The following is a 22156-nucleotide window of genomic DNA, read 5'->3' as shown; positions in this document are numbered from 1 at the left end:
CTCATCTGGATTTTCTGTTTTAATTTTTGATCTGGCTGAATACTTTGCAGTATTTTCACTATTGCAGAATAAATGGAACTGTGACTTAAGTTGCACAGTTTACAAACCTGAACTTCATGCACCACTTTGATCATGGTTTTGATCATCAGCCACCATTTGCCCCCTAGGGAGTCAGGGGGTATGCTTTTCACCCCAATCCTTATCCCCCAAGCCTCCCACCATCCAGCGCAGGCTGTGAATGTCAGGGAAGGCCTGCCCAGATGAGATGGAGCTCAGGTCACCAGGCTGGAGTCTGAGGTCGCCTGATCTCAGCGATTTCCCCTGGGGAAAGCAAGACCCCAGTCCTGAGAGGGGCCTGAAGGACACCGCAAGCCACCAGGGCCAGGGCAGGAAGCTGGGGGGTGAGCAGCAGTCCAAGGATAGAGATGGGTCTCAGGAGTGGAGAAGAAGGCCAGTAACCATGAGAGGAACAAACTAGCCACGAGACAGATTGGCGGAAAGACTGAGGCAGATGGGGGCTCCACCTCATCCATTCCCTCCCTTGCTGTCTGGATTCGGACAAATAAGTTAATATCTCTGCCAAATGGAACTAAGGATTGTCAGCCGTGGTAGAATTACAAGTACTAAGTGAGAGAACCAATGCAAAGTACCAGGCATATAGTAGTCACAAATAAATAAAGCTAATGCCTGGCATAACACCACCTCTAAAGTGTTAGACTAAATGGTCTTTTGCGTTGAATCAGGGGTGGATAGGGAACCAGGAATGTGGATAAATGCTACATGTGGGGGTTCGAGAGTCCCCATCCATGGGAGAAAGAAGGACACGTGGTCCAGGAACCAAGTTGAGCCTATGAGAATTCACAAAGATTCAGTAACTTGTCCCCTGTCTTCAAGACGAGCCACTCCCCAGTGTTAGTTAAACTCCAGGTATTTTTAATGTTATCATATACAGCAGTTAACTATCTTTGCTGTTTCCCTTCACTTCCCTTCTCTTGTCCCACACCTCAGGCCCCCCTGCCCTGCTCTCTCCCTGTCCATCTCACATAGTAAAAGACAGACGTATACCGGCCCCCGAAGAGTTCTCTGCCTTAGACATTGACTCTGCTGCTTGCTCACCCAACAGCACAGCTGCAGCTCCTGCTGTCAGCAAGTTAATAATGCACTCTTGAGTGCCTACTGTATTTCCATTCTGTACTAGTGTTTGGGGTTGGGTGCCCACGTAGCTTACTGCTGACGTACCACCATCTAGCATCCCATAGTGGCAGCAACCGGCCAGGGCTCTTTGGGGAAGTGGAGGAATTTGGAGAGGAAGAGGCTCCAGCATTTTATTCCATTTTTAGTGCACACATTTGAATCGGGAGTCTTGTTTGTGGCACCCATTTTCCTCCCTCCCAGATACATTCCTTTTAGCAGCAATCCCACATCATCTCCTTCTTTGTGTCGGAACCCCCAGAGGTCACCAACTGGCCCAAAGAATAGTGAGTACAGTGCTCTGAGCTCATTAAGAGCAATATCCCTTTAACTTTTCCTAGACCACGGTGAGCATGAAGGGGTTGATGGGTTAATGTACTGTTCCTCTCTCCCAGGGCAGAGTAGCCCCCAGGCTGCCAGGCCAGGTGGTTCTGCAGCAGTGGCCACGGGACACAGGGGGACTGGGCCGGGGGTGGGGGGAGACTCTGGACAGGGCCTTCTGTGCCGCAGCAGGGGACGCAGAGGACCCCACTGCAGACTAGTGGGGTCCCAGGCCCTGTCGGGAGAACCTTCTGTAACCTCATGATTTTTTTCTGTGGACTGATACAGGTTCAAAGTTTCCTCCTGCACTTTTGGCAAGGAATGCCGCCCCACATGCTTCCCGTGCTGGGCTCCTCCACAGTGGTGAACATCGTCGGCGTGTGTGACTCCATCCTCTACAAAGCTATCTCGGGGGTGCTGATGCCCACCGTGCTGCAGGCATTACCTGACAGGTGGGCACGCTTCTTCCTGTCTCCCCTCATGACTGGTCCACAGACTCACCTTTCCTGCCTCTCTTTCACTGAACATGATCCCTCGCTGTCTGGGGGTCTCCCTTTAAAGACCATTAACACTGGGGTCTTAAGATTTCAGTTTTATTTATAATTTTTAATGCAAATAAAATTTTTAATATTTTGAACCATTTGTATGGTTCAAAATTCAAAAAGTGTAGTAGAGTATATAGTGAAAAGTCTCCCTCCGTAGACTCCTGTTCCCCAGGACACCCCGGGCGCCTCTATATAGCATCAAATATAGTCATTTTCTTGCAGAATGGGGTCTGTCCAGATCTGCTTTGCACATACAACCAATGCATCCAGCATGCTCTTTTTCTCTTTTTCACTGAAACAGAAATATACTATATTACAATGTTCTGCATAATATAGAGCAATATAATATAGTCTTGGAGTAAAATACAGAACAGTAAAAACAGTCTTGGAGCTTATATTGGGGCTTCCAGGCCCCTCCAGATCACTCCCTACTGTGCCCCATGCTGCCTCCTGCCCTGGGGCTGGACCAAATGCAGCGCCTCTGGAAGGGCTCCTTTCCTGTGGCTTCCAGCTGGGCTCAGCCAGTGGGGAGAGTAGAGGGAGGGAGACAGATTCTGTCTCCATCCCCATGAGGTCACCTCAGGCTGGCCGTGTCCATCCATAGGCCTCTGGGGCCTTCCAGCATACCACCAGATTCAAATTCTTCTGGAGTGCCTTGTGCTTAGGTTGGAAGTTTTTCCTTTAGACATGGGGTGGGTGAGAGCTTGCTGCTGTCTCCAATGGCAACTGTCTCCCTTCTGGGCTCCTACATGCCTGTCAACACCTGCTTGACTTGTCCCTTGTAAATAAACTCTCCGATTTTGAACGGCATCTCTTTCTTGTTGGGACTGTTCGAGAACATTTCAAATCAGTCTGTAAAGAGGTTTTATTCTTTTTTATGCCTGCGTACTGTTCCACTGTACTGAATTCAGTGAGTTGTCGTCATGTTTCCAGTCTTGTTTCACTACAGATTAACACCGTGATGAATGATGTTTGAAGGACATTCTTTTTCTGGGTGGAATACGTTAGCTTCCCGGGGCTGCGGCAGCGAAGTAGCATAAACTGGGTGGCTTAAAACAGCGGTAAGGAATTCTCTCACAGTTTTGGAGGCCAGGAGTCTGAAATCAAGGCAGGAGTGGTTCCTTCCAGGGACTGTGAGCAAAGATCTACTCCATGCCTCTCTCCTAGCCTCTAGTGGTGGCTGGAAGTCTTGGGTGTTCCTTGGCTTATAGATGCATCCCTCCATTCTTGGCCTCCATCTTCACATTGACTCCCACCCTGTCTGTCTCTGTGCCTCTTATAAGGATACTTGTCATCATATTTAAGGCCCACCCAGTTAATCCAGGAGCTCATCTCAAGATCCCTAATAATCACATCTGCAAAAAAATGTCATCTTCACAGGTTCCGGGTGCACATTTGGTGGGGAGGGCACCACTTATCCCAATACGTGAACTGTGTGTGAGGAATAAATTCCCACAGGGCTGAATTTCTAGTTCAAAGGGTATGTGACTTAAAACTTTTCTCAGTGAAGTTGTAATGCTCATTTCTCTTGTTATGAGTGAAATTGAGTATCTCTTTGTATTTTAAGAGCAATTTCTATTTTCTTTCCTATGAACTCTCAGTTTTTTAATTTTAATTTTTATTTTTATTTTCAAGTTAGTTAGCATACAGTGTAGTCTTAGCTTCAGGAGTAGAACCCAGTGATTCATTTCTTACATATGACACCCTGTGCTCATCCCCAGAAGTGCCCTCCTTAATGCCTGTCACCCATTTAACCCACCCCCCCCCCGCAACCCCCAGTTTGTTGTCTTTATTTAAGAGTCTCTTACGGTTTGCCTCCCTCTCTGTTTTTATCTTTTTTTTCCTTCCCTTCCCTTATGTTCATCTGTTGATTTTTTTAAATTCCACATATGAATGTAATCATGTGATATCTTTCTCTGGCTTATTTCACTTAGCTAATACCCTCTAGTTCCATCTACATTGTTGCAAATGGCAAGATTCCATTCTTTTTCGTTGCCAAGTAGTATTCCACATCTTGTTTATCCTTTCTTCAGTCTGTGGACACTTGGGCTCTTTCCATAATTTGGCTATTGTTGATAGCACTGCTATAAACATTGGGGTGCATATGCCCCTTCGAATCTGCATTTTTGTATCCTTTGGATAAATTCCTAGTAGTATAGTTGCTGGGTTGTAGAGTAGTTGTATTTTTAATTTTTTGAGGAACCTCCATACTGTTTTCCAGAGTGGCTGCACAAATTTGAACTCAGTTCTTATCCTTTGATTATTTTTCTATTTGGTGGTTGATTTTTAGGAGCTGTTTATTTATTAGATGTAGTAACCATTTTTCTCATTGATTTTTAGGAGCTGTTTATTAGATGTAGTAACCATTTTTCTGTATTAAGAATTGCAATTTTTTTCTCATTTTGTTGTCATTCTTTGGTCTTTGCCTCACAGAAATGTAGTTATATGTATCAACCCTTGTTTTTATGGCTTCTGGATTTTGTGTCATAGTTTTTAAAGTCCTCCCCACTCCAGTGATTGATTAATTTTCCCATGGTTTATCCCACTAACTTTATGGTTTAATTTTGTACTTTTGAATTTTTGTTCAGTTTGGAATTCATCCTGGTCTAGGATGTGAAATGTGGCTTTATTTTCTCCTCAGCAGCTATCCTGTTCTCCCAACACCATATGTTAATTATTCCATCTTTTCTTCATAGATTTGAGATGTCTCTTTTTTTATATAATAAATTCTGTATGTATTAAGGGCTATTTCTGGACTTCCTATCCTATGCCATTGATATTTCTATACATTCATGTCCCAGGGTCACTCTGTTTTAAGTTTTGTGCTTTTATTTTATTTTTTAAAAATTTTTTTTAACATTTATTTATTTTTGAGACAGAGACAGAGCATGAGCAGGGGAGGGTCAGAGAGAGAGGGAGACACAGAATCCGAAACAGGCTCCGGGCTCTGAGCTGTCAGCCCAGAGCCCCATGCGGGGCTCGAACTCACGGACCGCGAGATCATGACCTGAGCCAAAGTCGGACGCCCAACCGACTGAGCCACCCAGGCACCCCTAGTTTTGTGCTTTTTAAACATATTTAATATTTAGTAGGACTAGCTCCTCATACTTACTTTCCTTTTTAAAACCATTTTCCTATTATTATCACTTATTTTCCCGTATGAACTACTTTGCCATCAGTTTGTCTATTTCAATATATAGACATATATAGCACTTATACATGTATTCTTATTGAGATTACATTACATTTAGAAATCAATTTAGGGAAAAGTGTATATTAATGATATTGAGAATTCCTAATGGGAAACATAGTTTGCCTTGACATTTATCCTGATCTTTAATGTTGTGACTGCAGGAGTATTGCAGACGTTTTTTCATATAAATTTTACACATTTTAAAAATTTATTCTTAGATGTTTATCTTTTTGATGCTAGTGTGAACGTGTTCTTTTCCTCCATAGCTCTTGATGGGTGGTGGGTTGTGTATATGAGAGCTACTGGTATCTGTGTGTTCTATTTTGAGCTGGCCATGTCAAGCTTATCTTGTTGTATTATTTTTTGAGGTTCTCTTAGACTTTCCATGTTTAGAATCCTATCATCTACAAATACAGACAATTTTACCACGGTTTTTCTAATTTTTATACCTCTCATTTATTTCTCTTGTCTAGTTACATTGACTTATACCTCAAGAACATGTTGAAGTTCTCAACTTTAATGAAAATGCATGTAATGTTTCTTCATTAAACATCATGTGGGATTTTGGATTAAGACTGACGTATTTTATCTTATTAAGGAATGTCTATCTTTTTAAAATTCATTAAATATTTTATCAAGAAGCGTTGTTGAATATTATCCAATGGTTTTCATCATCTATGGAAATTGTTATTTTACTCATCTCCTAATATTGAACCATTCTTGCATTCCTAGAATAAACTCCACTTACTCACTGTATATATTCTTTAATGTGCTAGAGGATTTTATTTGCTAATGTTCTACGTAGAGTCTCTGCATCAAAATCATAAAGTGAGATTGGTCTGCAATTTTCTTTTTGTGTTTGATCTTCATTAGTTGTTGGTATCAATGTTTTTCTTGCTTTGTGAAAGAAATGTGGAAGCTTCTCTCCACCCCCTTTTTTCTCTAAGCTCTGACACACTTTAAATAGCATTGAAATGATTTGCTCTTGGAGACACACATAATTAATTCCCCTTTGAAGGCATCTGGGTGTAGTGTTTTGTGGGAGTAAATCTTTGAATTTTTCTTTTTTTTTTCTATAGTAATTGGTTAATTTCAATTTTCTATCTTCTCTGAGGTAAGTTTTGTTAAATTATATCTTCCTAGAAAATGTCCACTTCTAGATCTTTAAATTTATTTGCTTGGGGTTGGGCAAAGGGAGTCTATAGACTCATTGAGTTTCCTCTGTGTCTGTGATTATTTCTGCGTTACTATGTTTTAGGTTGTAGAGTTGTGCTTTCTGCTGCTACTTTGTGATTAAGTTACCTGTTTTGTCTTATTTTTTTCAAGGAACATACCCTTGGATATATTTATTGGTGCTATTACTCTTTCTTTTTTTCCAATACATCGATTTCTTTTATTTAACTCATTTCTTTTACTTTCCTAAGTTTACTCTGATCTTCGTGGATTCAACAAATATTTTATTGAATGCCCACTACATAGTTTGTTGTTTTATCAGTGACCAAAAATAACTGACAAAAAAACAGATGCTGATTTACTTACTTTCTTTCATTCTTGTTTAATAACATAGATATTTCAGGGTTGGGTCTTTCTTTGAGCACTGTTCTACCTGTATCCCATAGTTTTTGAGATGTAATATTTTAACATCATTATTTTCTAGATATTTTGCAACTTTGGATTGCAGTTCCTCTATGTCCTAAGAACTTTAAAAGAGGACTTTAAAACTTCCAATTGTTAGGAGCTATTACCTTCTACTTATGCTATTCATTTTAGCCTTTATTGAGTAGAGATTGTTTTCTGAACTGTTTCTTCTTTTGAGGTTTTATTTGTTGTCTAATATATGGTCAGTTTTGTGCCCCTTGGAAAGAAGAAACACTGTCTGCGTTCAAAGTACAGACTTTGACATATATGTATTTGGGTCAACGTTGTTACTAAGTTCTCTTTTGTCTTAGTGCCGTCCACTTACACTGTTATGGATCAAGATAGGTAAATAAGTTTTAAGACTTACTACTAATGTGTGCTAACCTATTTCACCTTGGATCTCCTATAATTTTTGTTTTTGAATATTGATGCTATGTTATATGATGCCTTGATATTTCTAGCTGCTTTATCTTCAATGTGAGCAACAGCTTCATTATGAATTGTAACACCTTCATTGTAAATTGTACTCTTGGCATTATAAAGTCTAATTGAAATTTTTTTGGGCCAACAATTTAGCTTGTCTGATACTAAGATCATTACCTCTATTTTCTCTTTGTTTTCATCTGTCCCAAATGCATTTGCCCATCTTTTTATATTTAACCTTTATAACTTGCTTATATGCAGAACCATTTAGAATTTTATAGTTCAATCAGATTTTTTTTCTCTTACTAAAAAGGTCTAGCCCAATTACATTTGCTGATACAATAGATACTTTTGTTCTTAGTTCTATCATTTCATTTTATATTGTTATGTATATGTTTATAGCTGTTCATTTCATTTTATTTTTGAAATTCAGGTTTATTTGGAGTATACTTTATATATAGTAACATTCACCATTTTTAGTGTATACAGCTGACCTTTGAACAACACAGGGACTAGAGGTGCCAAACCCCTGTGCAGTCAAAAATTTGCATATAACTTTTGACTCCTCCAAAGCCCAAGTACTAATAGTCTACTGTTGACCAGAAGCCTTACCAGTAATACAAACAGGTGATTAAACATATTTTTGTCTGCTCTGTGTATTACATACTGTATTCTTACAATAGAGTAAGAGAGAAGAAAATGCTGTTAAGAAAATTATGAGGAATGGGCACCTGGGTGGCTCAGTTGGCTAAGTGTCCAACTCTTGGTTTCGGCTCAGGTCATGATCTCGCAGCTTTGTGGGTTTTAGCCCTGCATTGGGCCTGTGCTGGCAGCATGGAGCCTGCTTGGGATTCTCTCTCTCTCTCTCTCTCTCTCTCTCTCTCTCTCTCTCACTCTCTCTCACTCTCTCTCTCTGCCTCTGTCTCTCTCTCTGCCCCTCCCTCCCACTTGTGCTATCTCTATGTCTCTCAAATAAATAAACTTAAAAAAAAAGGAAAATCATAAGGAAGAGAAAATAAATTTACTGTATTTATTGAAAATCAATTCATATGTAAGTATGTTCACTTAGTTCACAAGTTCAAGGGTCAATTGTACGATTGAAACATAGAACAATTTCATCACTTTAAAAACCTTTCTCATGCCCCTCTTATTTCCACTGTCATCGCCTGATAACCACTTATCACTCGGTGTTTGCATGGCATGCCTTTTCCCACTCTGTTACTCTGTGTCTTCATAGTTAGAGTAGATCTCACGTAGCCAACGTATAGTGTGAGCTCCTGCTTCTTCACCCGGTCTGACAATTCCCAGTTTTAGTTGCTATGTCTAGGCCTTCATATTTAATGTGAATTGCATTTAATGTTATTAATGACATGGTTGATTAAAATTTTCCACCTCGCTAGTTGTTTTCTAGTGGTTCCTTCCGTTTTTATCCCTTTTTCCCCTGTTTTTGTGCCTAGTTTTAGGTTAATTTTTTAAAAATCATTCTGTTTTATCTCCATAATCAGACTGTTTCTTAGATCTGTTTTAAAAATTGTTTTAGTGGATGCCTGTGGGTTTGTAGATCTTCGTTATTCACAGCCTACCTTCAGGTAGTATCATACTGCGCCTCGTGGACTGCAGGGACCTCACAGCAGTCTACCTCCAGTTCATTCTCTCATTTTTTATGCCGTTGCTTTCACACATTTTGGTCTTGTAGATGCTCTACACTCACAGGTGTTACTGTTTTTGCTTTAGATAATTCACCTTTGGAGTGATTAAAGATTCAGAAGACAGTCTTTTAAATTTACTGTCATCCTAGTGATTTCTGAGCCTCATTTCTTTGTATAAAATCCTGGTTTCTGTGTTTGATGAGATTATAATATCCCCCTGCCTGAAGAGTTGTCTAAAACATTTCTAGTATTGCAGGTCTGGTGCTAATGAATCATCTCAGCTTTTGTTGGTCTGAAAAAGTCATTATTTCTCTTTCATTTTTGAAAGATGCTTTCAGTGGGTGTGGTGTCCTGGATTCAAAGTTTTCTGTTTGGTTTTATGTTCAGCACTTTAAAGATTTCAACTGTATGGGGCGCCTGGGTGGCTCAGCCGGTTAAGCCTCCGACTTCGGCTCAGGTCACGATCTCACGGTCCGTGAGTTCAAGCCCCGCGTCGGGCTCTGGGCTGATGGCTCAGAGCCTGGAGCCTGCTTCTGATTCTGTGTCTCCCTCTCTCTCTGCCCCTCCCCTGTTCATGCTCTGTCTCTCTCTGTCCCAAAAATAAATCGTTAAAAAAAATTTTTTTTAAGTAAAAAAAGATTTCAACTGTTCATTTTCCGGCTTGCATGTTTATCTTTGTACTTTTCTGCTTTGCATACAATGTGCCTTTTTTCCTCTGGCTGCCTTTGGGATTTTCTGTACCTTTGGTTTTAGCTGTTTGAATATGATGTGTCTAGTTAACCCTGCTTGAGATTTTCTGAAGTTCTTGGATCTGTTTGCTTTGATATGTTTCATTATTGTTGGAAAACTCCCTGCCATTATGTTCTGCTCTGTGTTTTCTCCCTTTTCTCCTTATGTGATTAAGCTTACATGCATGTCAGACCATTTGACACTGTCCCACAACTGTCTTGGATGCTCTGTTTAACTTTTTTCACTCGTTTTGTGTTTTGGTTAGATTCATTTTTATTGGCCTGTCTTCAGGCTTACTGATTTTTTTTCTAGCATATGTCGACTTTGCTAATGAGATTGCTGAAGGCATTCTTCACCTCTGTTGCCATATTTTGTTTTCATTTTCTAACATTTCATTTGATGGCTTTTTATTATTTCTGTGTTTCTGCTGAAATTCCTCATCTGTTCACACTTATTGTTTATCCTTTCCATGGGAACCTTTAACATATTAATCGTATTTATTTAAAAAAAAATTTTAGTGTTTATTTTTGAGAGAGAGAGAGAGAGAGAGAGAGAGAGCAGGGGAGGGGCAGAGAGAGGGGGCACAGCAGATCTGAATTGGGCTCTGTGCTGACAGCAGAGAGCCTGACGTGGGGCTCAAACTCATGAACCGCGAGATCATGACCTGAGCTGAAGTCAGACGCTCAGCTGTCTGAGCCACCCAGGTGCCCCAATGATAGTTATTTTAAATTGCCTGTTTGAAGGTTGAACAAGTTAAATTCAGCAGGCTTTTTAGGATCTCAACCCTACATCTATTTTCAGTCCTTATCTTCAAACTGAGTCTTTAGTGTGTGTAATATAACCTTATTTTACATATGATCTGAGCCAATGAAAAGCTCAGAATGGCTACTAAAATGCATCACAGACCAACACAAGAGTCTGATCTTAGGTCAGTCCTTATTCATTTGGTAACAAAGGCAATTCCACTTACAGAAAACATACTACCACATTTCAAAGGTTTAAAGTTTCATTAGAAAAATTATACACAGAATAAAAAAAATATTTTTCAAGAATAATGGTATTATTTCATTCATCAAATTCATTTAAAACATGAGTTACAGTACAGAAAGAGAAATGACAGCATAGTTGTATACAACCAATCTGCAAAACCAGTCTCTTAAAAACAACACACCGTATGGTTTGTTTTTTTTTTAATTTTTTTTCAACATTTTTATTTATTTTTGGGACAGAGAGAGACAGAGCATGAATGGGGGAGGGGCAGAGAGAGAGGGAGACACAGAATCGGAAACAGGCTCCAGGCTCTGAGCCATCAGCCCAGAGCCTGATGCGGAGCTCGAACTCACGGGCCGCAAGATCATGACCTGGCTGAAGTCGGACGTTTAACCGACTGCGCCACCCAGGCGCCCCTGTATGGTTTTAATAAAAGGCAACTACAGTTCCATTTTAAAAAAATAAAATAAAAAATAAATAAATAAATTGCCTGTTTGATAGTCAGGTTCTCTTCATGCCTTTATCTCTTGAGAGTGGATTCTTTTTCTTTTTAAAATTTGTATTATTTTTATTATTTATTTGTATTATTTTATTTAAAAATATGTATTACTCCAATTTATTGGATTATGGTTGACATACAATGTAATATTAGTTTCAGGCATCCGACATAGTGACTGGGAAGTTCTGTACATTATGCAGCACTCACCCCAGTAAGTGTAGTTACCACCTGTCACTATACAATGTTGTTAAGATATTATTGACTATATTCCCAATGCTGTACTTTTCACCCCTGTGGCTTACTTGCTTTGTAACTGGAAGTTTGTACATGTTAATGCCCTTCACCTATTTTGCCTATCCTTCCCATGCCCCTCCCCTCTGGCAACCACCAGTGTGTTCTCTGTATTTATGACTCTGTTTCTGGTTTTTTTTGTCTGTTTTCTTTTTCAGATTCCACGTATAAGTGAAATCATACGGTATTTGTCTTTTACTGTCTGTCTTATTTCACTTAATATTCTCTAGGGTCATGCATTTTGTTGCAAATGGCAAAATCTCACTCTTTTTTATGGCTAAGTAATACTCCGTTGTGTATATATACCACATCTTCTTTATTTGTTTATTTATTGATGGACACTTGGGTTGCGTCCATACCTTGGCTATTGTAAATATGCTGCAGTGAACACAGAATTAGTGTTTTCATTTTGGGTAGACACCCAGGTAGACACCCAGAAGTGGAATTTTTTTTACTGAATTGTATGGTATTTCTATTTGTAATTTTCTGTGGAATCTCCATACTGTTTTCCACAGTGGTTGCATTAATTTATACTCCCACCAACAGTGTAGAGGGTTCCCTTTGCTACATATCTTCACCAGCACTTCTTAGTTTTTACTTTTTTGATACTAGCCATTGTGACTGGTAATATTTCATTGTGGTTTTGATTTGCGTTTCCTTGATGATTAGTGATGTTGAACATCTTTTCCTGTATCTGTTGCCACCTGTATATTTCCTTTGAAAAATGTCTATTCAGGTCTGCTTATTTTTAATCGGATTGTCTGGTTTTTGGTGTTGAGTTGTATATGTTCTTCATATATTTTGGATATCGATCCCTTATTGGGTATGTCATTTGCAAATGTCTTCCTCCATTAAGTAAGTTGCCTTTTGTTTTGTCAATGGTTTCCTTTGCTGTGCAAAAGTTTATTTTTGCTTTTGTTTCCCTTGTCTGAGGAGACATATCCATAAATGTATTGCTAAGGTGAATGTCCAAGAGCTTACTACCTAGGTTTTCTTTTAGTAGTAATTCAGGTCTCATATTTAGGTCTTTAATCCATTTTGAGTTTATTTTTGTGTATGTGGTAAGAAAGTGGTCCAGTTTCATTCTTTTGCATGTAGCTGTCTTGTTTTCCCAACACCATTTGTTGAAAAAACTGTCTTTTGCCCATCGTATATATTCTTGCTTCCTTTGTCATAGATAAATTGACCATATGAGCGTGGGCTTATTTCTGACTCTCCCTCCTGTTCCATTGATCTATATGTCTATTTTGTGCCGGTACCTTACTGTTTTGATTACTTTAGCTTTGTATAGTATACTTTAACATCCGGGATTGTGGTACCTCCAGCTTCGTTCTTCTTTCTCAAGATTGCTTTGGCTGTTTGGGATCTTCTGTGTTTCCACACAAATTTTAGGATTATTTGTTCAAGTTCTCTGAAAAATACTATTGGCATTTTGATAGAGATTGCATTCAATGTATAGATTGCTTTGGGTAGTATGGACATTTTAACAATATTAATTCTTCCAGCCCATGAGCATGTGTTTCTTTATATTTGTTTATATTGTGTTCTGCTTCTTCCATTATTGTTTTATAGTTTTCAAAGTACAGGTCTTTCACTTCCTTGGTCGAGTTTATTCCTAGGTATTTTATTCTGTTTTGTGCAATTGTAAATGGAATTGTTTTCTTAGTTTGTTTTTCTGCTACTTCATTATTAGTGTATAGAAATGCAACAGATTTCTGTATATTGATTTTGTGTCCTATAACACAAATTCATTACTGAATTCATTACTGAATTCATTTATTCTAATAGTTTTCTGGTGGAATCTTTAGGGTTTTCTATACATAGTATCATGTCATCTGCAAATAGGGACAGTTTAACTTCTACTTCACAATTTGGATGCCTTTTATTTCTTTCTCTCATCTGATTGCTATGGCTAGGATTTCCTGTACTTTGTTGAATAAAAGTGAGAGTGAACATCCTTGTCTTATTCTTGATCTTAGAGGAAAAGCTTTCAGTTTTTCACTATTGAGTATGATGTTAGCTGTGGATTGGTCATTTATGGCCTTTATTATGTTGATGTATGTTTCCTCCAAACCCCACTTTGTTGAGAGTTTTTTTTTTATCATGAATGGATATTGAATTTTTCAAATGCTTTTTCTGCATCTATTCAGATGTTCATATCGCTTTTATCCTTCCTTTTGTTAATGTGATGTGTCACTTTGATTGATTTGTGTATACGGAACGACCTTTGCATCTTGGCAATAAATCCCACTTGATCATGGTGAACGATTGTTAATGTATTGTTGAATGTAGTTTGCTAATATTTTGTTAAGGATTTTTGCATCTGTATTCATCGGGGATGCTGGCCTATAGTTTTCTTTTTTGGTAGTGTCTGTCTGGTTTTGGTATCAGCGTAATGCCTTGTAGAATAAATTTGGAAGCTCTCCTTTCTTTTCTATGTTTTGGAATAGTTTGAGAATAATAAGTATTAATTTTTCTTTAAATCGCTGGTAGAATTCACCTGTGAAGCTGTCTGACTTTGGACTTCTGTTTTATTACTGATCAACTTCATTACTAGTAATCAGTCTGTTCAGATTTTCTGTTTCTTCCTGATCCAGTTTGGGACGATCGTATGTTTCTAGGAATTTATCCATTTCTTCTAGGTTGTCCAGTTCGTTGTTGTATAATTTTTTTAGTAGTTTCTCATAATCGTTTGTTTTTCTGTGATGTCAGTTGTTATTTTTCTTTCATTTTTGATTTTCTTGAGTCCTCTATCTTTTTTCTTGCTGACTCTGTATAAAGGTGTCTCATTTTTGTTTATCTTTTTAAAAAAGCACCTCTTTGTTTTATTGATCTATTGTGTTGTAAGTTTCTGTTTCATTTATTTCAACTCTGACCTTTATTCCTTCCTTCCTTCTACTCACTTTGGGCTTTGTTCTTTTTCTAGTTCCTTTAGGCATAAAGTTACATTGTCTGAGATTTTTTGTTGATGTTTCTTGAGGTAGGCCTATATCACCATAAACTTCCCTCTTAGAACTGCTTTTGCTGCATCCCACAGATTTTGGACCATTGTATTTTCAGTTTCATTTGTCTCCATGTTTTTTTTCTAATTCCCTCTTTGATTTCTTCATTGACCTATTGGTGTTTGGTAGCATTTTGTTTAGCCTCCATGTGTTTGTGTTCTTTCCAGTTTTTTTCCTTGTAATTGATTTCTAGTTTCATACTTTTATGATCAGAAAATATGCTTAATATGATTTAAATATTAAATTTATTGAGACTTGTTTTGTGGCCTAACATGTGATCTGTCCTGGAGAAAGTTCCATGTGCACTCGAAAAGAATGTGTGTTCTGCTGTTTTTATTTTTATTTTTTTGCATTTTTTAATATGAAATTTATTGTCAAATTGGTTTGTTCTGCTGTTTTTAGATGAAATGTTTTGAATATATCTGTTAAGTCCATCTTGTCTAATGTATTGTTCAAAGCCACTGTATCCTTGTTGATTTTCTGCCTGGATGATCTACCCATTGATGAAAGTGGGATGTTGAAGTCCCCTACTACTGTCAATTTCTCCTTTTATGTCAGTTAATATTTGCTTTATGTATTTAGGTGCTCCTGTGTTGAGTGCATAGATATTACAATTGTTTTATCTTCTTTTTGGATTGATACCTTTATCATGTAATGCGCTTGTCTCCTGTTACAATCTTTATTTTAAAGTCTTTCTTTGTCTGATATAAGTATTGCTACTTTGTTTTATTTTTTCTTTTTTTTCACTCTCATTTGCATGGAATATCTTTTTGTATCCCTTCACTTTCAGTCTGTGTGTATCTTTAGGTCTGAAGTGAGTCTCGTATAGGCAGTGTATGGATGGGTCTTTTTTTTTTTTTTAAATCCATTCAGTCATAGTCAATTCTTTTTCTTAATTTTCTGTGTGTCCTATAATTTTTTATTGACTTCCAAACAGTAGTTAGAAGAGTAAAGACTGAAGTAAATAGTATTTATGTCTGGAAATAGATACACCTCTTCCTCTCCTAGCTCTTGATGTAGGGAGTTGAGTCAGTTTATTTAGGCGTTGATTGGGTTTGGATTTTGTTGTTGCTATGGGTTACCTTCAGTGGACTACCAGATTCTTCTGCGGTACCCTGTGCTTAGGTTGAAAGTTTGTTGGTGGGGTGGGTTCTCATCCTCAGCTTTAGGCCCTCCCTGTGTACCTCTCTTACACTTAATTGGCCTGTTTGGGGCTGGTATGGAGGTGTGGGGTTTCCCTGCTGTCCTGGTTTAGTCTCCAGCAGGCTCTGTGTTGCTGGCTCTGAGTCAGGCATTCTCCGTGATCCTATCCTGCCCCAGATATGAATCTCTAATAGTCTGAGCCCATGATGGTTTCTACCAAGGTTAGAGAGCTTTTTCTTTTTACTTCCCCCACCTGCATTGGGTCTCTTTCTACGTCCACAGTCAACAGTGTTTCCATCCTCCCGCTGGCCACATGAGGCTTTTGTTCCATAGGGGAGAGACTGCTGGCTGGCTAGGACTTCATGCTCTCCCTGCAGCCATGGTTGCTCCCCTCCTCCAAGCAGACATCTTGGAGATATGCTTCCTTCATTCTCCAGGATTCCTCACAAGCACCTGGTGAGGCCTGTGGGGAAGATCTTGTGAATAGGTGTAAACTTCCTTTGCATCTGTGGCTCCCAGAGTTCTTTACTGTCATACTAGTTCACACTTGGCCCTTAGCAATTTGTCTTAAAAACTGAATTGAATTCTTTTTACCTAGAGATCCTGGTTTCCTCCCTCAGAACAGATGAACCAGGTCCTAAGTCCTTCTCTCTTTGGAGGTGCCTGTCTTTCTGTGCCTTCCAGGCTAGGTGGTTGTGACCTCAGTTGTCTGGTGGGTTCAAGAAAAGTTAGGGTTTTGTGGATTATCTGGCTTTCTCTTATTATGGTGGGAGTGTTGCTTTTTCCTGTTTTCCACATTCTAGGTGGAACAGACACATACCTAGATAGGAGCAAAGATTACCTCCCAATGGGATTATAGTCAAATTTTAGTCTTGTGCTTTTCTGCATTTTTGTTCTGTTTCAGTTAAGACTGGGATTATTTTTATAATCATGTGTATACACAGATATACACATATATATCTGAATTTAAAATATGGATAGGATTATAAAAATTATATATATGGAAAGAGAGAGAGGGAGGGAGGGAGACCCCTGTAAGCGTTGAGTTGTTCTTTCTTGTGCATTGTTCAAGTGAACTAGATAGTGACCAAATGTGTACCTTCATTTTATCATGAAAAGGTACCTCCTGGGGGGGTCAGTAAAAGTATATGCACCATTATATGAGAGCTTCACATACTTCTGGCACTGTTTAATAGGTGTTACATACATGAAGGGCATCTGTAGTTTGTTATAGAGGATTTTGTGGTGTGCTAATGAAATGCTAACCCTTGCCTCCTTCCCTGTAATTGGCTTATTTTTATAGATGCAAAAATTGGAGCTTAAGAGTTGAAATCACTTTAGTCACTTTAGTGACTGAAATGGCGTTAGTCACCTGCAAATAAATGAAACAGCCATGAGTCAACTATTCATTCTTCATTAAACAATGTCTGTTGATTACTACAACATGCTGGACACTCTGCTGAGTCCTGGAACATTGCATTAAAAGAGAGAAACAAACTCCCTGCCCTGACTGAGCTTCCAGTCTCCCACAAGAGACCAGTTTTTAAAAAAGGACATTGTTAACTTGCCTTTGACTTATAAATCCAGTGCCTTTCCCATTAAATCAAGAAGAAAAAACTTATTCAAAAGACCAGACTTCATCAGACAGCCGATTTTTCACAATTTTATGAATGCATTCATCCCTGAAACCTGTTTGAGTGTGTTCTATATGCCCAATCCTGTGCTTGGCCAGGGTAGAAATGAGAATTGACTCTAGAGGTTCTCACGAGCTGATGAGCTCAGACCCACCTCTTACCTTCTATCAGTAAAGCATATTGAAATTCAGGTGGACAAGTGGTAATATAGAGATAACCATGAACCATATGCTCTTTTTTTTTTTTTACAGTTTTTTTTAATGTATATTTATTTTTGAGAGAAAGCGCGTGTGCAAGCAAGCAGGGAACGGGCAGAGAGAGGGAGATACAGAATCAGAAGCAGGCTCCAGGCTCCGAGCTGTCGGCACAGAGCCCGATGTGGGGCTTGAACTCACGAGCTGTGAGGTCATGACCTGAGCGAAAGTTGGATGCTTGACCTGCTGAGCCACCCAGACACCCCGATGTGTTCTTATTTATAAGAAATGTAGATCATTCTCAAACTTGGACTTTTCACCTCTTGTGACCTCCCAGGTGATCTTGGCATAGTGGTTGTTGGTAATGGTTGGTTTAGCAGAAGTAAGGAAGCGCATGTGTGCGTGTGTGTGCATGCGTCCGTGCGTGTGTGTGTGTGTGTGTGTGTGTGTGTGTGTGTGTGTGTGTTCAGGGGTGGTGGACCGGGCAGGGAAGATGAGATATCAGAGAAGCCGAGAGAAGACTGAGATACTAGAGCTTTGGAGCCAGACACATCTGGGCTTCAGTCTTGGCTTGTCCACATACTTGGTGCATCTCCTTGGACAAATAAAATAACTTCTCTGAGCCTTGATTTCTCACCTCTCTGCTGGGACTAACAATAGTACCTGCTTCGTAGGGTGGATGTGAGGATTAAATAAGAAATATGTGCGAAAGGTTTAGCACTTGGCACGCTGCACTCATTACCAGGCAGCCGCCATTAGCACTGTTGCTGTTGTGCCAGCATCATGGCTGGAGGTCATTCAGAGAGTTACAAGTGTGGAATTAAGATGCAGGGGCAGGGCCGAAGCTGGAGTTATAGATGTGGGAGCCACCTGCACAAAAGGGAGGAGGAGAAGGTGTGACACTAGAGGAGCAGGGCGACCCTGGGAGTGCCAGCCTGGGGAGCGAGATGGAAGAAGGGGACACGGGAAGTCGGCACCGCACAAAGGGCGGCTCCTCTTCTCCAGTGGCAGGTGATGTCTCCTGGGAAAGGTGCCGTGGGCGGGGAATGGCAAGCCACCCTCCTTGATGGTCCGGCAGCGATAGGATGATCACTCCAGACACTTAGCTAGTTTGACCTCTGTCAAGAGTGGCCAAATGTTCTGGGAAGTCTTCTCACGTAGAAGTTGGATCCAGTGTGCTCATCACTGATGGTGGTTTTGAACTTTGGCTTTATTACATGTGCAGTACTTTTGGTTCACTCAGTATTCAGCATTTATTAAGTGCCTCCTGGGTATCAGGCACTCTGCTAGGCACAGGGGGTGCATATACCATTTTTCTTTCATGAAGACATCCTTGGCAACAGTCTTTCCTCATACACCCGCATCCACTCACCAGGGCATCCTGGTTGGCTCTGCCTTCAAAATATTTTAATCTGACTATATTGCATTATTTCCATGGTTACCACCCCTCATCCAGGCCACTCTCTTGCCTGGATTGTTGCGATAACCTTCAAGCAGATCTCCCCCTGCTCTGTCCTTGCCTTTCTATACTCAGTGTTCATCCCAGGAGCCAACTACTCTTATCAAAACACATGGCAGGCTCAAGAGTGTTGAAATAGTTGGTAGAGCTGGGAGTGTGGGGAGACTGGCAGTTTCAAATCCTGTGGTCAATACTGAACCAACCTGTGAAGTTGTTAGGGGAGGGAGGGAACAGGCTGCAATCTGGGGCAGGAGATTTCCAGGTTGAGGGAACAGCAGATGCAAAGGCCCTGGTGAGGTTGTCAAGGACCTGAAGAAACAGAAAGGGCACTGGTGCTGTAGGAACTGAGTAAGCTGGTGAGATGGGGTGGGATGGAGTGGGAGGAGCTGCAGTCAGGGAAATAAAGGTGGGGACAGTGTGGATAGGTCCTGTGGGGAATATGTCGAAGGTCTGCCCAGCTAGGGATTGGGGGCTATTCACTCATTCATTTCATTTAACAAACATTCCTTATATGCCCACTTGGTGTCAGGTGCTATGCTAATTGCTGAACATACAGTGATAAGCAAAATAGGCACAGTCCCTGCCGTCTGTATTGGAGCATGCAGTCTAGTGGGAAAGATGGATATTAACCAGATAATCACACAAATTAGTGCACAGTGACCAAATGTCACAACTACAAGGTCCTTCAAGGGGAAAAACCAGAGATTCCAGTCTAGTCTAGGGGGCTTCAGAGAAGGTTTTCCTGTGGATGTAACACCTGAGGAAGAGTTGAGTAGGCAAGGAAGGGTTGGATGCTCTTGGATGGAAAGATGCCCAGGTCAAAGGCTCTGAGATGGGAAAGAACAGGGTGGAGGCAAGTGGGGCCGAAATGTAGATGAAGAGAGAAAATTTAAGATGAGGCTGGTCTTTGGGGATCATGGTGAGGATTTTGGTTTTTATCCTAAGAATAATGTGAGGGGCACCTGGGTGGCTCAATCGGTTAAGTGCCGGACTCTTGATTTCAGCTCAGGTCATGAGTTTGAGCCCCACATTGGACTCTCCACTGCTGGTGCAGACTCTGCTTGGGATTCTCTCTCTCCCCCTCTCCTCCTCTCCTCCTCTCTCTGTGCCCCTCCCCTGCTCACACTCTTGAAAAAACAAACAAACAAACAAACAAACAAAGAATGTGAAAGCATTGGGGGGCAGGGGAAGGGTGTTTAACCAGAAGGTGAAACAGATCAAAATTGCAAGTGTTTTAGAGGAATCCCTCTCACAATGTGGGGTTGAGGTGGGAAGGTGAGCAGAGCAGGGTAGGCTCTTGTACTTACTTGTAGAAGCTGCTGTAGTGGCCCAGGTGAGAGATGAGGATAGCTGGAAGTAGAGAGAAAAGGGGAAAACTGGATGAGGTTGAGAGGCAACTTGGAGATGAAACCTGTAGTATGTGGTGATAGGAAGAGAGACTATTTAAGTCTCAAAACTAGATACACTAAAAGAGGAACAACCAGCCATTTTAAGTCTCATGGTGTAATGCAGTGGGTGGCACAGGGCCACCTACAAAGTTTTCGTGTCTTAAAAAAAAATGTAACTTAATTTGATCACCTCTTTAGACCTAACTGCCAGTCTATAGGAAGTATGCAGGATAGATGAACGTGTTAAATGGCACTATAAGGAAGACATGAACCAAATCAGAGTGTGGGACATGACAGGGAACAAATAGCATGCTGTTGCTAACAAACCAATGCCATGAAACAGAATTTTTAAAAAAGTCTTTGGAAATAGAACAAGGCAATGTTTTTGTGCAGTGTGTAGACCGTATTTGGATCCTGATTCAAAGAGACTAAAAGATATCTCTGAGAGAAATAGAGAAATTTGCGTACCAACTGGGCTTTAGCTAATAGGAATTGCTGTTCATCATGTCGGGTACACTAATGGCATGGTGGTTTTAAATGTGGCAGTGCATACATACATACATATATAAGGTCATGTTAGAAACACACACGAACTTTTTGAAATCATACATCTTGAATTTGCTCAAAGCATTCCAGACAAGCAAGCATGGCATGTGATAAATTGAACTGGAAAAACGTTGCTAGTTATGGAAGCTGGGTCACAGATTCTTGGAGGTTTATTATACTATTCTATCTTGGGGTATATTTAAAATGTTTTCATAATAAAAAAGTCAAACAAAAACTTTATGAAAAGTGGAGTTCCCAATGAAATAGAGAACGTAAGAAAAGAAACCAGTCTGACAGAGAAGTGAGGAGTTCAGTTTGGACGTGTTGAGGTCGATGTGCCTTTGGGATGCTAAATGGAGGGGACCTGTGTGTGGTTGGTCTGGAGTTCTGGAGACCTCTGCTCTGGAACTGTGAGAGTGAGTATAGATGGTGACCGAAGCCATGGGCTTCCTGAAGAAGGATGTGTGTGAAGTGGAGGACAGAGGGTGGTACCTTGAAGAAAGAGTGCAGAGAAATAAGAGGGTTTGTTTGTTTGTTTATAATTTACATCCAAGTTAGTTAGCATATAGTGCAACAACGATTTCAGGAGTAGATTTCTTAATGCCTCTTACCCACTTAGCCCATTCCCCTTCCCACAACCCCTCCAGCAACCCTCAGTTTGTTCTCCATATTTATGAGTCTCTTTTTGTTTTGTCCCCCTCCCTGTTTTTATATTATTTTTGTTTCCCTTCCCTTATGTTCATCTGTTTTGTCTCTTAAAGTCCTCATATGAGTGAAGTCATATGATTTTTGTCTTTCTCTGACTGACTAATTTCACTTAGCATAATACCCTCCAGTTCCATCCACATAGTTGCAAATGGCAAGATTTCATTCTTTTTGATTGCCGAGTAATACTGCAGTGTATATATATACCACTTCTTCTTTATCCATTCATCCATCGATGGACATTTGGGCTCTTTCCATACTTTGGCTCTTGTTGATAGTGCTGCTATAAACATGGGGGTGCATGTGTCCCTTTGAAACAGCACCCCTGTATCCCTTGGATAAATGCCTAGTAGTGCAATTGCTGGGTCATAGGGTAGTTCTATTTTTAGTTTTTTGAGGAACCTCCATGCTGTTTTCCAGAGTGGCTGCAGCAGCTTGCATTCCCACCAACGATGCAAAAGAGATCCTCTTTCTCCTCATCCTCGTCAACATCTGTTGTTGCCTGAGTTGTTAATGTTAGCCATTCTGACAGGTGTAAGGTGGTATCTCAGTGTGGTTTTGATTTGTATTTCCCTGATGTTTCACGTATTGGTTGGCCATCTGGATGTCTTCTTTG

The 22156-nt window shown here is 40.1% G+C and overlaps 1 protein-coding gene across 4 annotated transcripts in view; it reads left to right on the top strand.

Annotated features, from left to right (window-relative positions):
• The window catches only part of RFX4 (regulatory factor X4), a 164730-nt gene that overhangs the window by 92471 nt on the left and 50103 nt on the right, over positions 1-22156 (top strand). For all 4 annotated transcript variants that reach the window (XM_040490998.1, XM_040490997.1, XM_040490999.1 and 1 more), the window contains one exon: positions 1801-1964. In XM_040490998.1, the coding sequence (XP_040346932.1) occupies positions 1801-1964 (164 nt within the window). The remainder of the gene's footprint in view (positions 1-1800; positions 1965-22156) is intronic.

The sequence above is a fragment of the Herpailurus yagouaroundi genome, unplaced genomic scaffold, assembly GCF_014898765.1.
Source record: "Herpailurus yagouaroundi ecotype Mexico unplaced genomic scaffold, PumYag 182, whole genome shotgun sequence".
NCBI lineage: Eukaryota > Metazoa > Chordata > Mammalia > Carnivora > Felidae > Herpailurus > Herpailurus yagouaroundi.
The sequence above is the reverse complement of the archived record's forward strand: the minus strand, read 5'-3'. Positions and strand labels throughout refer to the sequence as shown.